This window comes from Boleophthalmus pectinirostris, unplaced genomic scaffold (assembly GCF_026225935.1).
Source record: "Boleophthalmus pectinirostris isolate CB_2022bp ecotype Guang Dong unplaced genomic scaffold, ASM2622593v1 HiC_scaffold_7, whole genome shotgun sequence".
Lineage (NCBI taxonomy): Eukaryota > Metazoa > Chordata > Actinopteri > Gobiiformes > Gobiidae > Boleophthalmus > Boleophthalmus pectinirostris.
The window spans coordinates 13513288-13517081 of record NW_026571473.1 but is presented as its reverse complement, the minus strand read 5'-3'; the positions used below and the strand labels follow the sequence as shown (position 1 = coordinate 13517081).

General features: G+C 36.3%; 1 protein-coding gene across 1 annotated transcript; it reads right to left on the bottom strand.

Annotated features, from left to right (window-relative positions):
• Positions 1-425: 425 nt before the first annotated feature.
• On the bottom strand, positions 426-1992 carry LOC110160181 (N-acetyllactosaminide beta-1,3-N-acetylglucosaminyltransferase 3-like). The gene has a single exon (XM_055165150.1). It carries the CDS (start codon positions 1943-1945, stop codon positions 782-784), a length of 1164 nt encoding a protein of 387 aa, XP_055021125.1. The 5' UTR covers positions 1946-1992; the 3' UTR covers positions 426-781.
• Positions 1993-3794: the final 1802 nt, after the last annotated feature.

The window sequence follows — 3794 nt, the reverse complement described above, 5'->3', positions numbered from 1 at the left end:
TTGAGGTGTGACAGAGGGTGTGGGGACAGACTGATATCAAATCTGTACAAAGAGTAATATAATATACTGTATAAGAAACAACTCTTAATTGTAATTGTAGAAGGTTTTGGTTACTCTCTCCACTCTGAGAAAATTTGCAAGTGACAAAAGCTATATAAAATTATTTTGCTTTTTGTCTAGCACTGCTCCTTCCCATATAATTTTGTTTTTGTGATAAGGTATAACAAAAATATGACACGGCAATTCACAAATATCTCCTTCATTTACAATGCAATAGAAGTCAGTGAGACCACAGAAACTCCAAAAAGAATGAAATATTAAATTATGTCTCCTTCTTCCATTACATATATATATATTATATATATATATATATATATATATATATATATATATATATATATATATATATATATATATATATATATATATATATATAACATATCTAATCAACTTAAAGGGCCCTTATTATTCTATTTTCCTATTTTCTGATCTATGTTATAATGTCGTTTCCTCATCTAAAACATACCTGGAGTTGTATTTTGTTCAGTCTCAATTTTGCATGAGATGGGACCTTTAAAATCAAAGTTTATTATAACTAAATTGATTGCTAACTATTTTAATCTAGGATCAACATTAAATTTTTTGGAGTGCTGAGAATTGGTTGCTCAAACAGCCGTTAATGAAAGTGCAACTTCATTTAACAGAAAACTCAAAACACAGAAAGCTTTACATCCCCTATTGAGTATTAAGTGGAAAAGCGATATATAAATGTGACAATTTATCATGTCAGTATTTCGAAACTGTTACTGCACTTCAAATTTGGATTGAGTACTTGGTTCCACATGAGAAACATGTGCATGGGGTGAAATTGGTGCACCAGCAGGACATGTCTGTAAAAACACGGGTCATATGCATCCTCTTTGGAGGGAATGTGGAATCCTGCAGTCCTCACCAGTGGGTGTGCCTCAGGGCCTAAACCAGCTTTGGCCAGGCACATGCCCATATAAACATCATCAATTGGAAGCAGTACAATGGACTTGGACATGTTATAAATAACTGAAGCAGTGTAGCCGGACAGTAAGAAGCCCCCTCCGCCGCAGTAAGGAGGATACGAGTTTGATTCTTCCACCTGAACTGGAACATAATACTTACTTCCTGGTGATCTTATGGGACCTACATAGTGTATCAGATGCCCTGTAAAGAGATGCTTGCTGCCATCATTGTCCTGGAGGCTGTGGAGATACTCAACCATGTTGTTTGTGTGGGCAAAAACGTCATCATCACCATTCATTAGAAAGCGGACGTTGGGGCAGTTTCTCTCTGCCCACTCCAAAAACAAAATCTGCTTCAGAGTAAGGTTAAAGAAAGAATCTGCAAAGTCCCACTGGAGGATGTCTCTATACAACTTATGTTCCACCTGAAGAAGCCTGTCGAACCTTTTTCTCTGCTGATCCTCGCCTGCTGTACCGGAAATAAAAATCCTTCGTATCCATAAACCGTCGTGCTGTCTCTCCTCGGCCCATGTTTTGCGCAGCACCTCTCTCCGCTCATAGTTCCCAGGTGAACTTTTGATCACCAACAAGAGAAAAACTTCAGATGATTTTTCAGGTCCTCCACATTTGTTGGGAATGTCCAGGAGCATGGGGAAGTGCCTACAGTGGCGATAGTAGAGGAAGTTTTGAATGTGCTCTGGGAGACTGCTAAAGCCTGAGATATTGACTGCAGACATGTTTCGTTCACACTTGGGCCATGAGTACACATAGGAGTTGACTTTTGCAGGTTGAGTAGGCTTTTCCTCCGCATCACTTTCAACACTTTCTTGGAACTTTTTCCTAAAAACTTGAACTTTTTGAGAATTGTTTGAGTCTGTAAATAGATGAACCATTAAAATCCCCAAAGCTCCAAGTACAAGAAACAATGGCTTCTTGGCGTATCTGATTTTCATGATGAAGAGGAACTGTGGAGACAAAAATACAGTAAGAGTTAGCCAATTAAAGGACTTCCAAACAAGCTGTCTTAAAGTTGATACTTTGCAGTTGTGAGTTGTGAGTTTTCAGACAATTAAACATATCAGGATATATCAGTGTTTGCTAATATGTACACTCTGTCACCACGGTTACTGCTGAACATTTCAATGCAAAAAGTGATACTTAATACTCATGGGCTGTGTCACATGCTTGCCTCCTAGATGAAATGTTCCAAAGTATGAAGACAAATAGATTAGGTGAAGGAGGTAGTTCAGTGATTTGGTTAGGTGTCTTTTCCTATGTATTTTTACAATAAAAACACTTGAATAGCCAACTTAGTTCAGAGGGACAGTTGGCCCAACCATTTCTGAACTCATAGCCATTATCAGTGTCTTGCCTTAAAATATGTTACATGTCATTTCAACTCTATAGACATAGGCCTATTGTTTAATAAATGAGAGATGGACCATTATTCCATTATTATTTCCATTTCCAGTTTATATATTGTTGTGAGTTAAATTTCTATGTACTAGTAGGGATTTTCTTTTTAATAATTGATTCTTATTTTGTCATACAATAAGATTTTATTTGAGTGTCAATTAAATAACTTCTGTGACTAAAACACTAATCAAGCAATGTTTAATTGTGCTATTATTTATCACATTATTATCCTGTTTTGTTGTATTACTGTCATGTCCTGTAGAAATGTATAACAATTGCAATGATGTTAACTTGTCTGACAGGCCTGGAAAGTCTTGTTTGAAATCTTCAGCAGAGTTTTATTTTCTACCTTTTATCACACGTACTACTGACACCTACAAAATGAATAATTTAAAGTCCTCTCTACTTACACTAGTTCAATACACAGCAAGAAGAAGGTAAATGAGCACCGTAATTTCAGACAGGTGAATGCATACTGATTAACTTATATGTAATGGTTATGATCTCTTAACATTGACAAAGCATCCATTAAATTTCCCAAAAGGAAATAGTCAAATGTAAAAACTGCAGTGACCCTGAAGCCCCCTGATGTTTTAGTAACTTTTCTTTTTGGCTAAAATACATTACATACATTTTGTGCAGTTACCATCTGCGTTGTAAAATAAATGCAAAAGGAAGTCAAAACATCACACGTGGTCTGTCAACATTTGTGCTGACTGAAACAATGTGACTTTTATGTTTTAATGGTTACAACTCTTGAGTCTTGAATCTTGAACACCTTGAAATGTTTTAAGCTTGGATCATCAAGTAAATGTTAACTGGTCAAAAATACTGAGATTAAGATAAATACAAGTAATTTAAACTAGTCTAGATCCTCTGCTCCCTGATACACTCCTCAGCTAAGTGACATGAAAACCAAAGGACACCAGTCAGAAAGACTAAGCAAAAACACCAGTCCCTCTAACAGACCACTACTCCCTCCTCATCCTTTCTAGCTCTAGAAATCCCAAAACACTTTTCAGCTTGCCTGACCAGCCAATCCCTTCTATATTCTGTTAGAATCCAGAATGGTCTGGAACTGGACAACAGAGGGTGAAAAATCCTCCATCCAAATTTGAGACGATTCAACCACAGCAGCTAATTTGCAGCTAATAACGTGTCTCTCAAATATAGATGACATCTCCTCTCCAAAATTCTCATATAATTCAAAACAAAATATATAACTTTTTTTTAGCTTTTTTTCTAAATAATAGTTTGGTGCAATACAGGAAGTGCTCCACTGTGTTTTTAAACTCCATACGCCATCACTAGAATCATTTGGATAATTTCAGCCCTGGAATTGGAGTTGTGCTTTGTTTCATTCACACAAGTTTCACACACAAATCC